Source organism: Rhipicephalus sanguineus, chromosome 3 (genome assembly GCF_013339695.2).
Source record: "Rhipicephalus sanguineus isolate Rsan-2018 chromosome 3, BIME_Rsan_1.4, whole genome shotgun sequence".
Taxonomy (NCBI): domain Eukaryota; kingdom Metazoa; phylum Arthropoda; class Arachnida; order Ixodida; family Ixodidae; genus Rhipicephalus; species Rhipicephalus sanguineus.
The window spans coordinates 4,811,374-4,834,459 of NC_051178.1; the positions used below are offsets into that span (position 1 = coordinate 4,811,374).

General features: G+C 47.9%; 1 protein-coding gene across 1 annotated transcript in view; it reads right to left on the bottom strand.

Moving 5' to 3' along the window:
• Nucleotides 1-23,086, bottom strand: part of LOC119386420 (uncharacterized) — a 254,618-nt gene that overhangs the window by 179,854 nt on the left and 51,678 nt on the right. The window contains exon 2 of the mRNA XM_037653728.1: nucleotides 16,222-16,764. Within this exon, the coding sequence (XP_037509656.1) occupies nucleotides 16,222-16,744 (523 nt within the window). The 5' untranslated portion in view covers nucleotides 16,745-16,764. The remainder of the gene's footprint in view (nucleotides 1-16,221; nucleotides 16,765-23,086) is intronic.

Consider the following 23,086-nt stretch of genomic DNA (forward strand, 5'->3'; position numbering starts at 1 on the left):
ACTAGACCTTTTATTATTTTTACTGTACAATAATGATTTACTTCATAGCCCCTCATCTAAAACCCGACTACGCATATTACTGCGTTACCTATGAATCTAAATTCCGTTGATGATCATTACCGTCTAGCGCAACCACTGATAGTTTTAACGACTGGTGTTAAATGTGGGAAATGAACACTAATTGTGCTAAAATAGTCAGTTCAGTTCAGTTTATTCATTCAAAATACCAAATTCGTAGATATTAGTATGCAGACGAGGGTCCAAAAGTCAAGCGACTGCAGTGGGACCCTCGGTAAACAATAACATTAAAAGGAATAATTATAACAGCATGTGAAATACGCAACACAAGTGAAAATGAACAGTGAAGGTACGAAAAAGAACAACAAATAAACAAAAAAATCACAGTTTCGCCGCAAGGGCGAAGCAATGAATGCGATAGCAAGAAACTAATGCTATACGAAGTGAGGCTCGCCAATGGATACTGTCAGTTTCAACAGCGCTCGTGTTGCAAAGGCGGCCGAAGCAGCGAAGGAAACTAGGGTGCTTCAAGTATCGAGCTGTGACAGTTAATAGTTCGCGCTCATCTTCTGTTTGTTCGTTTAGCGGCGTCTCTTGAGCTCGAGTGACTTTCGTACGCTCCGTAACATGAGCGCGGACATCACGGTGAAAACTTGAAACATCCCTCTTACCCTCACCACGAGAAAAGCGCACGAGCAGACAGCGGAAGGCCAAGGTTCTGCCTGCGCAAATATAAGAAGAAGCGAGCGAGCTCGCCGACGACTTTGAAATGCGCCCGTCGCGCTCCTAGCGCCATCTCGCTGGTAATGAAGAAACGCTTATAAGCGCAGGCCGTCTCTGAGTCCGTCCAGCGGTAAAGGGTGTGTATATAACGCTCGCCGTTAGCTACGTGGCGGACCTGCGTTCCGTGGCGTAGTGGTTAGCGCCACTGGCTGCGGAGCAAGAGGTCTCTGGTTCCATTCCGCGCTTTGGAAGCCTTTTTCTGAATTATTTTTCTTTGGGCCTTTCATATATATATACATACTTATACATATACGGTGCATGACGGCGACGGCAAAATCCAGCCGAGACTGTCCATATAATTGCTATCGCAATAAAACAAGCATCCTGAAAGCGACACAAGAACGTAGTAATAAGTTATATAACCACGCCGTAAGACAAAAACCTAAATTTGCAAAAGCTTTCCAATTTCATGCCCGTTTACATAAGAAATAATTATCGTTGTCAACCTAGTTATGATTTTAATGTATAGGACAGGTTATTCCACTATTTATTGACCGCGAAGGCGGACGTCATTTTGGCATAGTTAGTACTACATTTAGGTAAAAGGAGGTGGTGACTGTGGGCGAATCTGGTGCTATTGGTGTTAGTGAGTAAACTAGCATCGATTAAATCACACACAAGCTGTTTGTTAAGTTGTTTAAATAACATTATGATTAAGTGAAAATTAAACAAGCCAGACAAGGTAAGAATACAGTTAGCCTGAAGGAGTGGGGTAGCATTACAATAAAATGAACGGTTGGTAATAATGGGAATGGCCTGGTTCTCAATGTGCTGTACGGACGAAATATGAGTGTTATATGTATTTTCCCATGATATAATGCCATAGGTGATGTGACGATGTATGAAGGCAAAGTATAAAGACAATAAGGCTTAAAGTGAAAAAAAAAGACGAGATTTGATGAGTGATCTAATACCAAATACTGTTTTTTGTTTGACATAAAGAATATGATTGGTGAACTTCGTAGTTCGTTTTACCAATAGACGATACCCCGTGTGTTTTGCTTGTTTTCTAGATGGCAGCCAACTTAATGGAGTTCCGCAGTACAAATATTTAGGAGTCATATTATCACAACACCTTTCTCGGGCCAACGAAGTTGATTATATAAACAGCAAAGCTCTCAAATATTAGGTTATTTGCGTTGCACTTTACGGAAGGCCCCTCGCGATACTAAACAGCTTTTTTTGTGCAGATCGCTCATTCGCCCTGTTCTCGAATATGCATCTCTGGTCTGGTTCACATACAAACACTGTCAAATAAGTTCGCCCGATAATATTCAGCGAAAACCTATCCGTTGCATTTTCCACAGCTACAGCCGCAACTTCTCACCGACTCTCGCCCTACAATCATGAAACATCAAGTCATTACTCTCGCGATACAAAATCCAAGTTCTAAAATTTTGTACATGATGTTAACTTCCCCTCGGGCATTTCTGACAGTAACCTCAACATATTTGCTAAGGAAAGTTGTTGTCCACGTGTTCAACGCAACACCTTTGTTTGCTCATACAGCTTTTTTACACATGCTTTAGGATTCCCTCTCTGGTAGCATTCCCTCACTACCGCTTAAATATTTCATAGTTGCAACTAAAGAACATCTTAAAGTTCGTGTAAAGTACACTACTCACGGATTCAATTGAGTCATTATATTTTTTAGTAATACGACTGGCACTCGCACTTGCTCGAGATGATAACCCTATGTCGGGACAAATCTGATCTCTAAAGATAATATTGGCTCTTATCTACGTGTTCGAGTCGCAATTATGCCGATATGACCCGAACTGAAGATGGTGGCAACGAAAGTATGTGCGTTGCTTAGCCCTAAATTGTCCTGTTTCAATCCGTGAGTACTGGACTTTATTTTTATTATTGTTCTCCTCCTTGTATACTTTGTGGTGTTTTTGTATTTTTTGCTTGTTTTCTAGCATTTTATAACGTCCAATACATGCTTAGTCCTAATTTTGAATGCAGTGTGGGTAAATAAATAAATAAATAAACTTATGTAGCACATCACAAATGGCATGGGTGTACAAGTAGGCATAGTTTTCACAATGTAGCTTGTTTTATGGGTACATCAATCCGAATATCATTTGCTAGCATACGGCCTGTCACCCGGCATGGTCTGCAGACTTGAGCATCCTACCTTTTTGGATACATTTGCTGTTGTGCATCAATCCAAGGTTCTTGCTCTTTGGGTGAAGCAATAAAAGCGTAACACGACGAGCGCTTAAAATATTTTAAAGCACCTATCCACCTTCTATTTCATAGGATGTTGGTATCAAATAGCACCCCTTGGTAAGGGTGGAACCACTACACCCTCTAAAATTTTTATGCTGCGCAACTTTCCTTAGGGGTGCTGACCTTTGCACCCCTTATTACCACTCCTTTTTTAGGCACCCACTAGGTGGCGAAGTGTGTTCACCTGGGGACACGCCGATTAAACCATTATGGTTGACAAATTTTTTAGTGTGTATCTCACCTTGCTGTTTCTTCCATCGACCTTCTCACCACTGCTACCGAACAGTGCAAGTATCAGTGGATCGCCTCGCTGATAGACATGCTCACTGATCCGTCGGCAACACCAACCACTCGGCGTTGCGTCTAGTCTCCCATTTCGCCATTGCTCCACAGACTGACTGACTGAACAGTGCTCCGCAGACTGACTTTTGAAATATGTGAGTCGTTCCACCTGATCCGCAGTGTGCACACTCTGTAGTATACAAAATTTACCACCACATTCGACAACGATACGCTTGGCGAAGGATGCACGGCTACGTGCGGAAGTTCATTCGCTCCTGCCTCGACTATCAGTGCCAGAAATCTTCACCGGATCTCTCGCCACCAGGTCTGCAACCTTCACCTTGCCCTAACCGGCCATTTGGGCGCGTTGGCATCGATTTCTATGGGCCACTTTCTCTGCCGTCGGCTGGTAACTGCTGAGCTATCGTTGCTGTTGACCATCTCACACGATACGCCGAAACTGCCGCCCTCCAACCGGATAGAACGCGCCATGTTGCCTCCTTCCTGCTCCACCGATTCATACTTGGTCACGGTCCACCCCAAGAGCTGCTCAGCGATCGAGGCCGTGTCTTCTTGCCGGAAGTCGTCGAAGCCATTCTCAAAGAGTGCCACGTTGGTCACCGGAAAACCACTGCTCATCACCCGCAGAGACTGGCCTCACTGTGTGCCTCAACCGTACGGTAGGCGACATGCCCTAGAGGCACTTCGTCGCCGACCGCACAAATTAGGATGCCATTCTGCCCTCTTCACCTGCGCCTACAATACCACCCCCCTCGGAGCACTACTGGTTTGCCACCCTTCGTATCGTACGGCCGGCACCCGTCGCACACAATCGACACACTCCTTCCATACACATCGGATCAATCTGAGTGTACGCCTATTTCTGCCAAAGGCAGACTTGCTGAAGAGAGTCGCGATCTTGCCTGGAACTTTACTACGCATCACAAAAAGCGGCAGAAGAGCATTCGCGGTGGCACCACCGCTTGTGAGCCCACGTTCCTTCCTGCAGTGCTGGTATGGCTCTCGGTCCAAACCACTGCGACTGGTCTCTCTTCAAAACAACTGCACGACTACGAAAGCCCTCTACCGTGTCGTCGAACGTACATCCCCGGTTAACTACTTGATCAAACCCGCTGAACAATCTTCGGACATGCGTCGTCGAGGGCGCGACAGTGTCAACGTGGAGCGTCATGGCCCGCAGATAGTCACAGGCTGTTAGGTTGCCAGGCGGCTCTATTTTCGTACCTGAGATAATTGTAGCGAAGACTTGGAACGCTGCAGTGGGTCGTCCTCTCCAGCCTCTTCCGGTGCGTCGTCCTGTTTGGTTTTTTTCTAAAAACTCCGCTCGTACTGGGAGTCCGTGCTCCGCCTTGTCGGTCGTCATTGCGCTGCTCCGTGTGCAGTCCAATAAACACCTTTACAGTATTCATAATCATTTTTCACCACATTCGCCTGTGAAATCCCGAGTCACGGAAGGAAACGTACAAGCTCCACTGCTGTTTTTATTATACATCAATCATATTGTCGAGGTAATATAATTAATCAGTTCAGATTTGACTTGTCGCGCACGGCTGCTTGCTGTTTAATGAAATTAAAAGTCAGGATGATCAAGCTTTGCTCACTACTAACCTTTACAATATGCGGCGATTTTTTTCTAAAAGAGCCAAATGCACTTTACTGAAACTGAGAAAAACGCACTTTTTTTGCTACTGCAAATATGGTCAGGCCTGCTCGAACAATTTTTTGCCAGTGTGTTACTGTCCCCTAAATAAGTCAAATCTATATTGTGACTAAAATCTATATAGCCCACTATCGTCGGTAAACAGGATTAAACTTTGTATTTATACATTGGAATACTTCATTTGGGCTTGAATTATCTCGTAAAAGAAGTGTAAAACGATTGGAATGTACGATGTAGGAATATGTTGCGATAAAATTAACATCCTCATTGTGCTTCCGTCGGTTCCATCCTTCGTCGCATGCGCGTAATGGCGATAACTAGACGTGAAGAGCGAGTGACGCTTTATGGCAAAAGGCACCCTATTCTGGACTGGTGGCATCGTTTTCTTGTTGTTGGCATCTATTTAGGGTCTTGAAAGTGCTCCAGCTATTCTTCTGAGCTCGTTTTGTGCCGTGCCGTTTCGGATCACTTCTTCGTCTTCAAGGAATAGATCGGCGCCCAATATCTTCATTTCATGTACCTTTTACTTCAATTATACCGTCTTGGAGCGCAAGAACGACATGATACTGTAGCGCTAACCTCAAAAAGAAATACCAAGAGGCAAAAAGAAGCAGTAAATTCGGCGTCTTGCTATTTATATTCGAGTCTTGCCCTACAACATCATGTCCCTCCGTAAGTGTCAACTCGACCTAAAAAAACTAATTGTGAAACGTAAACACGATAGCCAAACAACGAGGACACAAATGGAACAAATTGGATGAGATCATTTTGGTTGTTTTGGTCACGATTGTTGGCGCAGCGCTGGTTTAATGAATGTGGCTCAGTTTAATTGAAACAGATCAAGCATTTGGCTCACTTTTGATTAGAAACTGCCTTTTTGAGTTCACGTTACAATCGGGAATTGCCTTTTTGAATTCCAACTGTTTTAGAAGTTAAAGATACTTAAGCGCGCTTTACGTTTCCATGAAATTTAGCAGAGTTTCACTTTCTGAATTTGCCTTTTTGAAAAAAAAAAGTCAGTTTCGCCGCAACGGCGAAGCAATGATTGCGATAGCAATAAATTGTAATGTAACGCGAAGAACGGAAAGCAGCTCGAAATTGCCAGTGCGTCGCTCGAGCCCAAAGGACGCACGAAAAGAACGCACACAGGACGAGCGCCAACTAATGCGTCACAGCTCGGCACTTGAAGCGCACTGCTCAAACATAAAGCAGGACGCACGAAACAAACGAACAAGTACACATAAGACGAGCGCGAACTAATTGTCACATTTGTTACTTATTTCTGTTCGAACAGCGCGCTCCTTTCGCAAACGCGGCCGCTGCAGCGAGCGAAGCGAAGCACCTCACCGGCCGCCCCTTCTTTCCTTGGGATAAGCGCACGAAAGTGACGACGCCCTGTAGAGCGAACAGCAACGGCGTTCGCAGGGGCGGGGCGACGATCTTTAAAGCGCGCAACACGCGCGCACGTCGCGCCATCTATGTGGCCACTAAGAAAGCATGCTGAATTACATGGTAAATATAAATAGCTCGCCGTTAGCAGGCTGAGAGACGGTGCTGTCGTGGCCTAACGTCTAACGCGGCGGGCTGCAAAGCGCGAGGTCGCCCGTTCGATTCCGTGCGTCGGAAAGAATTTCTTATTTTTCTTTGTGGCCTTTCTATATATATACATACTTATACATATACGGTGAATGACGGCGACAGGGACGGACATTTTCCAGCCGAGACTGTCCATATAATTGGCAATAAAAACGCCACATATATTGTCACGGGGTCGTGACATCGACGAAGGCGGCAGTCAGCGTGGCGAAGATGAAACTCTTTATTTGGCCGAACTTGTGGCCGGGAAACGAAAAGACACTACAGCGATACATACTGTACACAGGCGTCCACTGTTAAAGGGAACACCGGAGCGCGTGTCGTCTGCTTGGCGCCACCGGCGGCCGGCGGCGACAACTAGTTTCGCGCAGGAGCAGTGAGCGTTGTGTGGGCGGCACTCGTTTGCCGTCTGCTACGGTCTGTTGCGGCGTTTCGGATCGCCGCGAAGCCAGCCGTCCACGCGCTCTCAAAGTTGGCCGCGGACTGCATGGTCAAGCTCAGATGGAAAGCCGTCGCAAAGCTGAAAGTGAATTAGGCGAGGTAAAATACTACCTCATTGATATCTTTGACGTTTAAAGAAACGTGACTTTTTTATGGACGTCTCTTTCTAGCGTAGCTATATAAAGAATATTTTTGCTTGTGGAGTGCGTATTTCATGTGCACTAATGAAGATTCGAGCCGCTGCAGTGCGTAGACTGAACAAAGAATTTACAAGCGCCTTTAACCAGCGTTTTATGGAATTCACACTGATAAACACAATGGGCAAATGTATTGGTGTGTGTAACGTGTTGCGCTCCTACAGTTGTAGAGACTTTAGGAACGAATAGATGCTGAAGTTAGCAGCACGAAAAAGTGTTTTGAAGCTTCAGGTTATTACCGGGGACAAACGTGCCTTTGTTATTACGGCAGGCATTTAAGGGTACGCGCTCAGAATGCTGCTTGCTATAACGTTTTTATTACGAAATGGGATCAAATGCGTCCTCAAAAACTCCCGTCATTTTCTTGGGCATGAAAAAAAAAACAAAAGCATATTCCGCGCGTGCACGTTGTTCAATATCGGGTCACGTCGCCGTTTGCCTCTAGTACTGCGTCCATTCGAGAAGGAAGGGATGCGTACAACGATTCACAAGATGATGCATCTTGCTTCAGACGCTCCCATTCGGCCTTGACAGCACTCCAGAGCCTGTCCGCGGAGAGCCCATGCAGGCATTGACTTAGTAAGGACTTGGTAAGGCTGCAGAAGGGACGTAACTTTTTTTGCAGTATGCACAGGGGAGTTGTCATGCTGGAATACGAAGTCATGTGGCTGGGAAGCGCCATTCGCAGCATGGGGGAGTGCAGCTTGCTCGATGATGTTGCAGTACTTGTCAGCCGTGAATTTACCTTCCAGCCTGACCAGAGGCCCGAGGCCCTCTTTCGTGATGCAGCCCCACACGCTTACGACGGTCCTTCCACTTGCAGCGAGCCGCTGGACGTATTCTGACCTGTAGCTGAAGTATAAAATAATGATCTGTACTGCACGATGTCAGGCAATGCAAATAATGCTTCTACTAATTAGACTGCGAATATGTTACTCTATTTAATGCAAAGAAACGCTGTTATTGTGTGTTCGACGCTGCATCGCCTCATTCACTGTTTCTCCGACATCTAGCGTCCAGCGGGTGCCATGCAAAGCCTTCCAAGTAATGAAACTACATATATCTTCATAAAACTCTAAGCGAAATAACTGACACTGCTCTTCAAGGTTTGTTATATTTGCGACATAAGAGACCCCTGAAATGCAACGTAATGTGTCATCGCTGATATCATTGGTATATATTAGCTACCATTGTATGTTGCTACCAGAAAATATCGTCCATGTGTTATTAAATCTACTCTTCAAATATCAGTTACTTGAGAGCAGTTTTTCTATATTATCTACCGTCATAGGCTCTGCGTAAGAGGTAGTGTTCTATAAATGATGCTGCATATTTTTTTATGGTATTCAGAGCACCATACATATGTTTCTAACCATCTATAGTTGAAACAAAGCTTCGTTCAAGGAGCTACTATATAGTACAGGCGTATATTACCGAGTGCAGTCAGGGCGCCAAATGCGCCTCTTCTGGTCCCAACAGGTCGTGAAAGTCGCCTCGTCCGTAAAGATGACCTTCTTCCAGTCCTGCTGAATCCAGCCTGCGCGGCGCTGGGCAAACTGAAGTCGCTTGTCCTTGTTGGTGATGCGGCGAGGACCTTCTGTGCCGCTGTTTGGCTTTTCAGACGTGCCTGGTATGGGCAGCGCTTCACAGTGGTCTTCGAAGCGTTCAGTCCAAGGGTTACCTTAATCTCCAGAGCAGAAGACCTAGGCCTGTCGCCCACAGCAGCTACGATGGCAAGGTCTTCCGCGTGGCTCGTGGCTCGACGCCGTGGCTTCCGAGGAGCGTCCTTTATCCGTCGGTCGACTTTGTACGCTTGAACAATTCTGTTCTCTGTTTTAAGTGGTCTGTGCGTTAGTTTTGCAATAGCGCGTTGACTGTAATTTCCTGGCCACAGTTCAACAACACGCTGCCTTTCATCATGTGGCGCTCGAGCCATCGTGGAATCACCGCAATTGACGCACAAAGAAATGCTTCCTCGAAGCAAAAATGCGTTATCTAACGAGAAAGCAAATGAAAGACGGCAGGGTCAATCCTGCTGATGTGTCAGGTGACACTTGTCTGATTATAAATCATTCCCGTCATTTTCCTTCACGTTCGAAGGAAAGCGGCTATTTTCAAGATGGTGCGACCTTAGCAGCGCTTCGCGACGAGCCGAAGCGCGGCCGCAACTGTAGCAGACGAAAAACGAGTGCCGCCCACAGCGCTCACTGCTCCTGCGCGAAACTAGTTGCCGCCGCCGGCCGCCGAGCAGGCGACACGCGCTCCGGTCTTCCCTTGAACAGTGGACACCTGTGTACACTGATAGCAGTGGCCGTCGAAGAACTCCTCCATGGCTGGGATGCGCCGTCTTTTATACATCACGCATCGAACTTTCCACTGTTATCACTGGTGGTCGCGCAAACTCTGGAATAATCTAGACTATTCGCGTCCTGCGCGCAATCTTAACAAAGCGATTTACTACAATCGCGAAGCTTCTCGGACACTGTGGCTCGGTCAGCGTCGAGTGTTGGCAACCGAGCTTGCTGGTCAAACCGAATACATCAAAATAAAACAAGACGTGGGCGTGGCAATACATATGCTGTGCCAAGAGTGGAAGCTGCAACTTAATGCTGAAAAAAACGGTATTTTGAAATAGATGAGAAAGAAAGACATTTTATTTTTTCCATATAGTTTTCCATCAAAACGACTAACGAAGGTAACGCATTACAAACACTTTAGCGCCAGGATAATTTATACAATAAGTTGGAACGCTCACATTTCGAACATTTGCACATACGCCTTTCGTAAGCTACGGCTTAGCGGCACAAGGTAAAACACGCACTACCTGACGTCAAACTGTTAGTCAATTGATCCATTATGAGGCACATTATCGAGTACTTTAGGAGGTTGATATGGCTCCAGCCAAGTTTAAGGCGAGAGCAAGTGCTTCCGAGAAAGAATGCGCCAACATAAGAACAACGTCAGGAAGATGGAAATGCAACGCAGCGCTCTTGCAGAGTACTGTGAAAAGCACGACCATAAGATCGACTTCGACGGCGCTTCTGTTCTGGAAACAGAAAGGAATCTGGGAAGGAGGCTCTTGCTCGAGTCGTGGCACATTCAAAACACGCCGGCAAATGTGAACCGGTCCCTGGGAACAATGCCCTCGGTTTACGTTCACGGCCTTCGAAACGTGAGGGAAAGCGAAATCCGGAGCCGCGGTGGAACAAGTCGGGGAGAAGCTTCCATGACCAAACCAGTCAACCCCTGAGGAAGGGACCGAATCGGTCCCGAAACGTCGGGCTCTCTTAAACTTGGCTGGAGCCATATCAACCTCCTAAATATTCCACCCAGCCAGACAGAGTTCTGTCGAAATGTTTACATTATCGAGTACGCATTCATCGCCTGGGACTCTTATACTGATATGAACATCAAAACATTGAAGATGATAAAACGAAAATCAGTAAGATGTATGTATTCTAAATGTCGTCAAACTGACTCCTCGACTCAACTAATGAATCTATATGAAATAAAATCCTTACAATTACGACGAAAAATTGACCAAATAAACCTTCTTACACCTTACCTAACACCGCTGACGTCACCAAATATAAGGCACCGGCATCAGGATGGCTAACACCGTATAGCACCAGAACTAACCTTTCCAAGTTCTCGTTTTTCCCGTGCAAAATTAACTAGTAAAATTCCTTAGCTCTGTCATCACTACAATGTACACAGGCATTCTAAAATCTTCAGGATTCATGTTAGGTTATATTATAATATTCTGCATCTTGCCTTATATCTTCTTTGCATTATCTTTGCTGTACTTAACTGCATTCATTTTACTTGGCTGTAGGAATTAGGCAATCAGTCTTTTTTCTGTTTTCGAAGCACTGTATGTGAATATGTTTTATGTATTGCCTTTTTAGTGCACATTTGCCCCTTTTGCTAGGGCCCAAATTGGGCTTGAACTACTTTGCAGATATAATCAAATAAAACAAATCCGTTTGAGCGTAATATTTATAAATAGAGCGCACAATTTGTATAGAACACGAATCAATAATCGAATATCTAAATGGAAATCATGTGCAGTGATCATGCGGAACAATTCGTCAAAGGACTAAAGGGATGTCTGCGAGTGATTTGCAAGAAATTCAGAATTCTGCAATGAACTTCTATAAATATATGGTATTTTACGATGTTATGAATCCAGATGATCTTAACATCAATTTGTGCAGAATGGATGCCTAGTTTCTTTCACTTTCCTTTTTTTTTTTGCGCTGTTCCAACCAAGGATGAACGCCTACCAACTCGCTCAAGTTTCCATTCTTATGCATAGTTTTTGCTCAGATTAATTAATACCGGCGGTAAGGTATTGCCACACGCGCTCCTTTTTTATAATTGTTATGCCCCTACGCGCGTAACTACGGCCATGCGCAAACCACGCCCGAGAGAGTGGGAACCTGCCAGATTCAGGGTGTCGGAACGGAACGAAAGCCGAAACCGAAAAACGAAAAAAGAAACTATATTTTTGACCGGAACGAAAACGTAACCGAAACTTTATTTATTATTTCGTTCCGGAGTGAAACCAAATTTTTTTCAATCGCTTTTCGGTTCACGAGAAAACTTCGCAATCCGGTACAACAGAGCTCATGCAACGTGAGCAGTTATGCATATCTCAGGGTACAGTATTAGCGCGAACCTCAGGCAGGAATTCCAAAGCAAAGATATGTTCAAATTGTGCGAAAAACTAAAACAGTGGCAACCAGCTATGTTTATATTAACTCAAGTTGACTTTCGCGCGCCTGTCACGCAGGCCAAAATGCAGGGGGCATTGTCGGCGCTGAAGTTTGTTACAGCGAAACCTGTTATGAAACACAACAGTGACTTTGGCACCATAGTTGTCCGCCGCGGCCGTTGTCCGTGACCGCTATCGCGTGGTATAAGAAAAAATTAAATGAGAAACAAATTTCTAGGATCGGATGGGATTTTAACCGGCGCCGTCTGTGTGGCAGTCGAGTCTTCAAGTGCCACGCGGGTGCTTGTAACGCTTTCACAAAAACACCCTATACAGGTGTCATGTCGGGCAAGGAATCGCGTTAACAATGTAATATAGCGTGGCAGAAAAGGAAAATAACATCCAATCATCAGACAATGCTAATAGCGCAAAGAGTGTGTGCTTTAATGCAGGGCTTAAAGTCACGGGGAGCTTGGGGGGGGGGGGGGGCTTCCATTTCTTTAGAAGGGGCTGTATGTATGTGTGTATGTATGTATGTAGGTCGCCACCCTCTGAGCCCCCCCCCCCCTCCCCTCCCGTGAACGGAGACTTTAAGGCCTGCTTTAATGCTTCCCACCAGTGTTGCGGAGTTGCCCCACCCGAATTTGAATCACTCTGGAATCATTCCACATTTTCCCGATCCCGGAATGAAATGGGGACAACTCTTGGAGGAATGGAATTAGGCGCCTTTTGCATGGCATGGAATGGGAATAGCATTACGTCTTTTTCCGAAAATAGAGCACGTCTACGTCCTGCTTTTCAAACTTCAAACATTAGTAAGTCAGAGCCTCGAAATTAACAATAATGCAGTATTTTTTCAATGGCTTCGCTAATTACAAGCACGGTACATTTTTATGCAACGCGCCTACCAGAAACCGAGGCATAAGTTAGTGTACAAACAAATGCACTATCTCAGCAAATACAGAAGGGAGAAAACAAATGATTTCTGCGCGTTGGTTCCCATTGATACCCCCACACGAAAGTGGCGAATACTCTATGCACAGCCTGATCTTTATCTCACGAGCAGTTTAGTACCTGACACACGTAAATAACCTTTGCGACAAGGAAGACATATCATACCTGTGCACAGGTGAACCCAGAAAGTTGTCCTCACCCCATCCGTGCTTGCGAGGTGCGCTTGACAAGCGTAAGTGCTGACTAGTGCGGCCCAGCGTTCCGTATTCGATGCAAAGGCACAAGGTGCCCGAGCGGTACACTCTTCCGATTAATACCAGCAGATCTAGAGGGTTTTCTTCCCCATTAACCAAATCTTAGTTTTCTCCTTATTGTGAGCGCTGACACCTCGGAGCTCAAGGGGTGACCGGTAGAGCAAGAGGTCGTGGGAACCACAGCACCTCCACGACTTATGAGACGACGTCGAGTACGGTGATCGAAAGGTCATCTTTCAATGTAGTAACGGCGTGAGCCCAAAGCGGCGCAGCCCGCGTGACAAACGATGATGATTACAATGGTTCCTGTACAGATGAAGATGAACTACACAGTCAGCGCTCACACTATTCCCGACCGCTCCATACGCGTGGCACAACTGCTTAGCCTTCTTGAATACTACTTTTGTCAGCAAACAAATAGGCTATGTCGTCATTTTAGCATTAGCACATTTAGGCTTAAACAATATTAAAACACCACCATTCGTTCAAACACGCTGACCATGCAAATACTATAGGTAGCGGGAGAACTGCCCCTATGGGAATTAGTAGGGTGGTTGTACTGCACGAGATATGTCACCAAGCTACTATCCCTCGGCCTTGGTAACGTATTATGCGTGCTGTTTCAGTTCTTTATGCATCTGATGACATCAGCTTTATGGGGCGTTCAGTCTTAAGTCGATAAAACTATCAAGGAGCCTTTCCTACGTTGAGGAATTACAAGGATGGAATTGAACTCCTAGGACATTACTGGAGTGAGAATGGGCTAATTTTTTTCATTTCGAGAAATTGAAAGGAATGGAATTGCGGCAAGTTCTAATTCGCCAGACTGGAATTGGAATGGAATGGAGGCGCCCATTCCGCAACACTGCTTCCCACCCTCTGCAAAGTTCCCAGCCATAATACTTGATCATCAGCCACAGCACGAAGTGCTCATAATGCCTTACAGATGTGCAGCGGGTACCACGAGTCTCACAAGAATGACGAAAAATGGCATATTGGGAACTTCGCTACTTCAGAAAAATTGTGATGATTTATGGCGTAGTGGGTACCTTGCATGTGTACTTGTATTAGTTGCCCCAAAAGATTCTACAATGGTATCTACAAAGTCCGCTCTTCCAGCTTTCGCTGTGACTGTGCTGCGTATTTCGCGCAGGCCTGGCTATCTTTCTATCAGAGCAGCGGTCTCGCACATCAGAGAGTACACGCATTGACGTGCTGCTTCTGAGATCGTGCTCACTCGCTTGACAGAAAGCACTGAGCCCACTAAAAAAATTGTGTTTGTCTTTTCAGGAAATAAATACTCTTTGAAATTAATACTGGTTTGTGCTAGTTGGTAGGAATTCGTGGTACAGTTACTTCCACTCCTCTGAAGAACGTGTTTTACCCTTGTCGCACTTTCTTAAGAGGAGGGCAAGTAACTACATCACAAATCCAATGTTTTTCATGATTGCCTTTACTTCTAATTTTTGCATACAAAAAAAAAGCCGTTACGAACCATTACGGCACTTTTTTTTTCAATCCGGAACAGAAACGGAACGGAACTTTTTGCGGTGCAACGAAACTAAAACCGAAACGAAAAACGTTTCGTTCCGACACCCTGGCCAGATTATTTTAGAACCTTCCGATAATATTACGCGCACAACGCGGACATTAGAGTTTATCCTTGGGTGCACGCGGCGACAAGCGATAACGCTGGAACCTTCGATAGCACATGTGTACATACCGACACGCTTCACCGCGTCGCAGATTACTCGATGGCCGACGACTGCTATCAGTTCACACAGCGTGTATCGCTTGTATCTTGAACTTTCATTTTCCGGGCACGGGTTGATCCAAATAAAGAGTTTCATATTTTCCAGTATTCTTGTCTCCTTCTTCATTTTCACGACCACGTGACAATATTATTCCTAATTGCATTCCGCCGCTGGCGTGGCATTGTCAGCGCAATGATTAGCGATGCTGATGATCGCTGAAAGATGACGCTGATTATTGAATGTTAGATTCAACAACAAAGTGCTTTACTAAGGTGCATTTTAATTTTGCTTCTTGCAAGGTTAAAATGAGTCTTCTGTGAGCTTGATGAAGTGGCTTGTACGATTGTATGTTTCGTGCGCGCTCATTTTACGCGCCTTTCGTGGTTCCTACTTTTGTAAACGCATGGACAGCTGCCTCGTGAAGCTGCTCGGTGAGGTATCTTTTGCTGCCCAATACCTTTTTGTTGCAAAAAGAAATCTGCAGTATTTATAATTGTATACTACCCTGCGGAAAGGACAGTGTGCCTATTAATGTTCAGCTGCTTATCAAGTAGGGTTACGCTGTTACCAAGACGGCGGACGCTTTCATTCCTGCCAGATTACTACGAATTCCAAATACCCACTGTTGATATCGCGCTGTAGTCTGCACTTGGCAGGCATTTTCACTATGTTAATACTAATTGCTGGTGTTTACGTCCAAAACCACGATTTGAATGTGAGAGAGGCCGTAGTGGAGGACTCCGGAAATTTAGACCACCTAGGGTTTCCTTAACGTGCACTGAAATCTACGTAAACAGGCCTCAAGCATCTTCGGCTCAGTTGGAAATGCGGCCGCCATGGCCGGGATCTGATCCCGCACCCTTCGGCTCAGCACTCGAGCACCCTTACCATTAGACCACCATTGTCATTGTCAAATTTTGCTGTCACTCGCCACGGTTGATTAGTGGTTAAAGTGCTCGTCGCGGGATCGAATCCCTGCCGCGGCGGCCGCATTTTCGATGGAGGCGAAAGTGCTAGAGGCCCGTGTCCTTGGATTTAGGTGCACGTTAAAGAACCCCAGGTGGTCATATCTTCGGAGCCCTCCGCTACGGCGTCTCTCATAAACATATTGTGGTTTTGGGACGTTAAACCACAACAATTATTAACTTTTTCTGTCATATATTAGTTACATCGCTCACCACAGAGATCGTTCAATTGACGAGTTGCGGTGTGGATGTCCCAATAGGAACGTTTGTCCTGTTCCCATTCATTTCATCACATGAAGGAGCTGGCAACAAGCTAAGCGTTTTCCTAATTGACCGTCTCTCACCGAATCGCGGCTCCTGCAGCCTTCCCGCCGTGGAGTGCACTACGCGTCTCTTGGGCAGGTACATCATCACTTGGTCGGCCTCTTGCTCGTCTCCCTGCCCCTCCTCTCCGGCGTCCTCATCTGCCACGTGGCTGGTTGCGCGACCAGCATTGCGGCTGTCGTCGTCGTCGTCGTCGAAGAAGGAGGACGCACCGACCATGGGAGTCTCTCCGGCGTACTGCTTCTGCTGCTGTTCGCCCAAGAGCGCGGGGAGCAGCCGAGCCATGCGGCTGGAAAGGAGCCGGTAGTAGAGTCTCTCTTCTGGGCTGCTGCTGGAGGGCGCCACAAGGGGCCGCCTGTGGAGCTCCTCGGGGTCCCTCCGGGGAACAGAGGTCCGCTTGGTGACGCCGTAGTGGTGCTGCTGGCCCTGCTGAGGAGAGGCGCCGCCGGAGCCGGGGAAGTGGGATGACCTCTGGAGGTTCTCAAGGTCGAGGCAGACCGCCAGCCCCGCCACCAGGACAAGCAGGGAGCCGCTGCGCAGCATGCCGGCGGCCGCGCCTTAGCCTGCACAAGGGATGAAAACGATTACTGGTACTTTCATCTGATTTTCTTTTTTTCCTTCTTTATGGAACGAAACCATGTCCCCGCTGGCCACAGAATCAGTGGCTCAACTGAACTATTATTTCAGAAAATTTTATTCACAAGTTAAACAATGCGAGAAGAGTAGGACTGCAGCTTTCATCGTTTTAGCTTCACGAGCGTTGTCTCGTGCTCACAAGCATTCGCCGCCTTCTGTGTGCGACGAATTCCCATTTTACAGGGTTTTACCAGAGCGTCGTAGGACTTGTGTGCCGAGTTTGATATGGCCGATCCATAGACAGCGGAACATCAGGGCAAAACAGCTAAACTTTTTTACCGGCACGAGCTGCAAGAGTGCCACGTGTATTTAGAAAAAGTAGCTCTTCATAGGCGAAATGACATTTCTGCGGTTTGAGAGTGAGTTCCGACTCCTATATCGCTCGCCTCTAGTACGGTCTGCAGCCTGTGAAGATGCTCGTAGAAGGGGGTGCGGAAACGATGACGTCGTCACGGTAGACGAGGCATCTTGCCATTTTTGCCCGGGCAGTACCGTGTCCATGACACGCTGAAATGTCGCAGGTGCTCAGCATAGGCTGAACGGCGTAACCTTAAACTCGTAAAGTCTACCCGGCGTGATGAAGGCGGTCTTCTCACGGTCCCTCTCGTCCATCTCGATCTGCCAGTAGTCACTCCTGAAGTCCATCGACGAAAAATACCTGGCGCCGCAGAGTCGGTCTAACGTATCGTCGATTCTCGGAAGCGGGTAGACGCCTTTCTTGGTGACGCTGTTTAGGCGGCGATAATCGATACAGAACTAAGGTAGCGTCCTTCTTTTTCACCAGCACCGCGGGTGAAGACCACGGGCTCTTCGAGGGCTGTATAATGTTGTCGTGGAGCATTTCTTCCACTTGTCCCTTGATTGCGTCACGTTCCCGGGCTGAGACGCGGTAGGGACTTCGGCAGGGACAGGACGCGGCGATTCGTCTGTAATTATGCTATCCTTCGTTAACGACGTTTGTCGGATCCTTGTTGACACTGCGAAACATTCGCTGTAATCCAAGAGGATGCGACGTAGCTGCTCCCGCTTTTCTTGTGGCAGGTCAGGGTTAATGTCAAAGTTTGTTTCATTGGTAGCCATCGATGGCGCTTCTTGGGATAAGTCAGAGAGCGCTAGTGCGTACCTTACTTCAGCTAAGTCTTCCAAGAAAGCGACCGTTGTGCCCTTGTTGAGGTGCCTATGTTCCGCGCTGAAATTGGTGATAAGCACAGCTGCTCTGCCCTGACGTAGCTGGACGACCCCACGCGCGACGCAAACGTGGCGATCTAGAAGCAGCTGCACGTTCGCTTCCACGATCACATCACCACTTGATAGCACATCGGTTTCGACGAGGGCCATGGCGCTTGTACTTGGCGGGATGCTTGCTTGGTCGTCGAGGATGGTGAATGGGGCGCGGTGACGATTTCTCTGTACTGCTGCGGACTGTGTTGTCACTGTTACGGTTTTCGTCTGGAAGTCGATCACTGCGCCGTTTTCCTTCAGAAAGTCCATCCCCAGGATCAGGTCGCGAGAGCATTCCTGTTTAAGGAATCACAGGCTCACAGTGTAGCTGTGACCGTCAACAGCCACTCGCACTGTGCATCGTCCGGTAGGCGTGATCAGGTGGCCTCCTGCTGTGCGTATTTGCGGGCCGTCCCACATGGTTTTCAATTTCTGAAGTCGGTTAACAAATTGTCCGCTAATGACGGAGTAGTCGGCCCCAGTGTCGACCAGCGCGGCTTCTGGACGTCCGTCGAGGGTGACCTGCAAATCGGCATTTGAGGTCCAGCTTCGATTTCGATTGGTCACCGACTGTGCAGTATGTCGTTTCGCGTAGTAATGACTGCGCCGGGTGGAAGCATCTTGAGGAAGCTCTGCGGAATCCATTCTGATCGTCGTAGTGTCGGACTTTGTCGAAGCGGTGCTTTCAGTCGAGTCATCTGATTGCGTCGGGGTCGCTGGAGGGTTTCCCGGTCTTCGCTCGAGAGCGGCGCGTCACAGCCTGACGTCGCTGGCGTTAGTTTCCCTTATGGGGACTGGGTGATCTGCCTTTCGAATTCCCACTATAGGGCGATGGCGAGCAATGAGAGGTGGGGGACGGTCACCTTAAGCGACGGGGGGCGGAGTCTTCGGCCTCTCGTTGGTATGCCTCAATATCTCGGGGTCGTTGGCCGGGAAGGGGTGGTGGGGCGTTGATGTCGTATCCGCGAAGGCCCATCAGGCGATAAGGACAGTGTCGCAAAAGGTGATCGGCCTCACCGCAATGTAAACAAAGCGGTCGTTGATCTGGAGTTCTCCAGACGTCATTGTTAAGTGGTGCCGTTGGCGGGTACGTAGCTGAACGGTTGGGCTGCCGCGCGCCTGGCGGTAGCGGACCAGCTTGCATGCGATGTTGTGGCGCGTAGGTTTCTCGTCGCCAGCCGGTTGGTCTTGATTGGGCTTTCAAAGCGGTGGCGTAGATGTGAACTCCTGGCTTCTGGATGCGTGACGGTGTAGCCGAGGCCGTTTCGGTGGTAAGAAGTGTCGTGAGCGCTTGCTGTACCTCGTCCCGCACGACGTCAGCGAGTGATGAGGTTTCTGGTTGCGCACCCGGTAGCAGCAGCGCAGATCATCGCGAACGATGACATGTATGGTGTCTCGAAGCGACTCCAAGCGACTTTTTTGAACGATAGGAGACTAAGAGACATTTTCATCACTGCGCTCTTATTAGTTTCTAGCAATTTTCCTTTCTTTGTGACTAGTGTGTTCTTTTAGCATCGGACGATGCTCTGTCTCCCGGAGGGGCAGTGCCACGCGTGTTTGGAAAAAGAAGCGGACTTGATCTAATTGCTTTCTTTATCCGCGTTTTGTATGTATTGAACTGTATCCGCAAGCCAGCTTGATGCCCGGATGTGCTGCAACAAACGGATTGATAAGGGATCGTCACACCCACCGGCGGGCATTCTGTCAGCCGCCGTTCAGGTCCTCTGGCCTCTTTCTTTTTTCGCTGTCGTCGAGCAGTGTGTTTGAGCTTGCTTTCGGGCGCAAGCCAGCCCCAATAAATTATCCTTAGTTTTATTGCCGTCGGGGTCTGTCTTTCTGCTCGTCTGTGCACCGGCCAGCTAAATGTCACCTACGTGACGTTATGCACCAAGCCACGATTTTGCCCAAAGGTTCTGCATTATTTTGCATTAAATGAGCCAAGAAACGGGCGCAGCTTGACTGGAGGTGCAATGCTAAAGAGACAGCGGAGCTAATAGGTAGCCCTGGCTTATAATAACAGAGAGCTGAGTATTCATGTTTAACAATCAGGGCGTGCAAGCGCGGACACAAGAGAGACACCACAACAGGGAATAACAACTGAAAAGGCGCACAACGGCGGAGAAGAAACAAGTCAGGAAAACTTATCTGCGCACGCCTATGCAATAGGCGAACCATGAGGTAAATATTCAGACACTTGATTTATTCTTTATGCAGGTTAATCTCACGCACGCACATCCGCTGTTATCGATATGCGAGACTTCAACCATGGAACGCGTTTCTTCATTCCTGTGCCGGTACGAAATCGCGCAATAATAAAATTTTGACTTGAACTTGCACTCTCAAAAATGTAAAGATAGACTGGATCATAGGCGTGCGCACAGGGGGGCAGGGGGGGCGGCCGCCCCCCCTAATCACCTAAAGGGGGGCGCAAAATCTGCCCCGCACATTGAACCTTCTTGTCACCTACGAGGGGGGGGGGGGCGCAAAATCTGCCTGATACATTGACTTAGTAGGGTGGGGGGGGCGTTGCGATGAACCCTTGCCCCCCCCCCCCTTATGGGGAACCCTGCGCACGCCTATGGATTGGACGATGAGCCTCCGGTTAGCAATCTCTTATGTTCCATCAATTTCTGGCTAACACAGCGACCAGTTTGCCCTACGTAGAAGCGGCTGCAGCTAAGCGGAATCTTATACACCACACACCTAGGGAACTCAGTAAACTTGTTGGTATTGTGATGCTGAAGCGAGAATGGAGATTAAGGAAGAGGAGAACGAAGTGCGTCTGTCGTTGAAGCAACTCGGGGTCGGCGCGGCAACCCTTCGTCCCTTTCATCTTTCATTCGTAAATAAACACACCCCATCGTAACACTTTTTGGTGGAAGGTGCTGGGTACGTTAAGGGCGCCCCCGACGAACGACGATGCACCGACCGCTGAGGTGCAATACGTGGAGCTTCGCCGAAGTCCACGAATTGCTGGCCTGCCACCTGCGATGGCCTCTGACGACAAGAACGGCAAGCTGCCATCTGCTTCCAGTATTCCATTGGAGCACTACATGGAGCCCCGAACGTTCGCCGGACAACCTGGGGAGGATGCCGACGCATGGCTCAGCTTTTACCAACGGGCGAGTCGGTTTAATGGCTGGAATGCTACCGGACAGCTGAACAATGTAGGCCTCTTCCTTAAGGGAACCGTATCTTCATGGCTTGAAAACCGTGAAAAAAGCTTGACGACGTGGCAGACGTTCGTAGATGAAATAAAAAAGATGGTTGGTTGATCCCTCCGTCAAATGAATCGGTATAACACGAAAGTGAAACGTGTCGTCACAGAAGTAGTTTATTGTTTATAGTGCACTGGTATATGAGAGCTTGTACAATGCCTACTGTTGTTTGGCAGATAGAGCACCCCTTGATGTGGACGCATCGCGCTCACGTTGACGCCTATTGGCACATCTCCGTGCCGATGACAAACGCCCACGATCATGATTTAACCCTTGCGGTAGCTGAAGTTCTTAACATTTACGTGAACTTCGCATATGGTGAATCCCGCGCAAAGATGACATCAACAAGCACATTAGAAAACACTGATACTCGATATGCATTCCTTCAAAGCGTCGTGAAGTGCGAAGAGAAACACTACGCGCGTCGTGTCTTCCCTCTAACCTGGCCGTTACTTCTCACAGGGCGAGCGGGGAACGCGGTGCGACAGCCAGGCGAGCGTCGGAAAGCTGTTTATCGATATGGATGGATGCTATGAGCGAGGCTTACGCTAAAACCGCCACCTCACGGTGTGTTAAAGCGTTGACGAAATAAACTTGTATTGGAAACGCGCCGAATGGAACGGTTGTTGCAATGGCGCGTTTTTTTTTTTTCGAGCCTGGTGGCACAGATGTCACCGCCCCTTTATCAAGGAGACGCTCATAGCATCCATCCATCCAAGGTCACTGTGAGAGGCAAGTGTAAAAGATAAAAGGGGCGTTCATGTCGCCTGCGTAATGTGTCTGGCGGTAGCTCATTCCACCTCTGGCGCTAGACTAGACCAGACGCGGGATGGCTCACTCTCTGCGAGGTGAACAAACGGCCGACGCTGGCCGGGATGAAGCTGGTTCGCGCCCGCCACCGGGCTACCTCTTTTTACTGCCGACTTTGCCGACAGGTGAAGGTATGAATCTTTGTGTTTTTCTCCACGGAGACCCTTCGAAGCAACCCTATCGAATCGAAGACTTTCGAAAACCACTTGAAGAAGCCGGAGTGCTCAAAGCTGTCAGCGGCATAGGTGCGTTTCAGATGAGCCATGTCTGGCTTGTCAAGTTCCAAACGCCAGAGGCGAAGAACACCGTGCTCGCCAAAGGTGGCTTACGTGTGAAGGGTGGATATTGTGCAATCATTGACCCTTGTAAGCAAGAAATTACGCTCAAGATTCACTGGGTGCCTTTCCACATTCCGGGAGAGGCTCTTCGAAAGGTTCTGAGTGAGTTTGGTCACGGCCGCTAAATAAAAAACAGGTGCGGCCTGCCGAATGGGTGCGTTTTCAATGGGGGAACGCGTGACATGCAGACTTTTGAGACGCTACCGCAGGGGCGCTGCACAACGGTAAGCCACGGCCGCATGTAAGCGAACGCTCGGGGCGTTGGCTTAGGAGAGCGCAAGCAAGCGCTCTTGCCACAAAGGAGCAGTCGTGCGCTTGCTTAAGAGGAAGAAGAGATGTGGCTTTTTGTTGCGTTATTTCTATTAGTGAGAGCTTAAGGCGATCAGTCATTTTGCGATAGCTACGATGCCGAAGACCTGTTGTGTGCCGCGGTGCAGATCAGGGACTGCGAAGAACTCGGACATTTCCTTCCACGAGCTCCCCGCAAAGGAACAACTTCGGGATGCCTGGCTACGAAACATTTCTCGGCAGGGCGACCACAAAGGCAGTAAGTGGATACCCAACTCAAGGGCAGTCATCTGTTCGGTCCATTTCAAGAAGGATGACTTCAAGGTAGGGTTGAAGCGCAAGGCGCTGCGACCGACAGCCGTGCCGACCATATT